The 625-nt window shown below is 34.9% G+C and overlaps 1 protein-coding gene across 4 annotated transcripts in view; it reads left to right on the top strand.

Moving 5' to 3' along the window:
- Positions 1-625, top strand: part of LOC119592622 (uncharacterized Golgi apparatus membrane protein-like protein CG5021) — a 14,466-nt gene that overhangs the window by 9,392 nt on the left and 4,449 nt on the right. For 2 of the 4 annotated variants that reach the window (XM_037941516.1, XM_037941514.1), the window contains 2 exons: positions 131-210; positions 498-611. In XM_037941516.1, the coding sequence (XP_037797444.1) occupies positions 131-210; positions 498-611 (194 nt within the window). Of the gene's footprint in view, positions 1-130; positions 211-485; positions 612-625 lie in introns of all 4 variants that reach the window. The other 2 variants (XM_037941515.1, XM_037941513.1) reach the window with 1 other exon arrangement.

Raw genomic sequence — 625 nt, 5'->3', positions numbered from 1 at the left:
TAACTTTGGCAAACTGTTTGGTAGGTTCTCATATATATACATAAGTGTGTTTCTCATGGCATCTATTGATTATGCCATATATGCAGACAAATTTGGTTGCCTTTCTAATAAAAAGTAATTCCTTTTACAGGGCGTCTCATGGTTGGTCTACGATGGTGGAACTACATTGATGATGAAGGCAAGAGTCATTGGGTATTTGAAGCTCGAAAGGTAAATTTCAGGATGAGAACATGACTCATCTGAAATTTTTGAATAGGTTTAATGCAGAGGAATAGATGCATAAATATTTAGCTATCATATCTGGTCAATTTTAATAATTAGGTCAAATGTACTTTGATTTTTCTTACTTTCTTTCTTTCTTTCTTCTTCATCTTCTAAAATTTAATTTTTTTTTTGCCAAATTAATTATAACCATGAGATTTTTTAGCTGTAGTAATTGAATTTAGTGAAAAATATGTCCATAACATACGTTTGCCTGATGTTAGGGTGGTCTTCAGGGTCGAGTGTCGCCAGTTGAAGTGCGGGTCTTCTGGGCTACCCTTGTAGCCTTCCCAGTTCTTTGGTCCATCCTCTTTCTCATTGCAGTCTTTTCACTCAAGTTCAAGTGGGCTGTAAGTATAAATAA

Source organism: Penaeus monodon, chromosome 30, assembly GCF_015228065.2.
Source record: "Penaeus monodon isolate SGIC_2016 chromosome 30, NSTDA_Pmon_1, whole genome shotgun sequence".
NCBI lineage: Eukaryota > Metazoa > Arthropoda > Malacostraca > Decapoda > Penaeidae > Penaeus > Penaeus monodon.
Note: the sequence above shows the minus strand (reverse complement) of the source record. Positions and strands in the feature narration are given on the sequence as shown.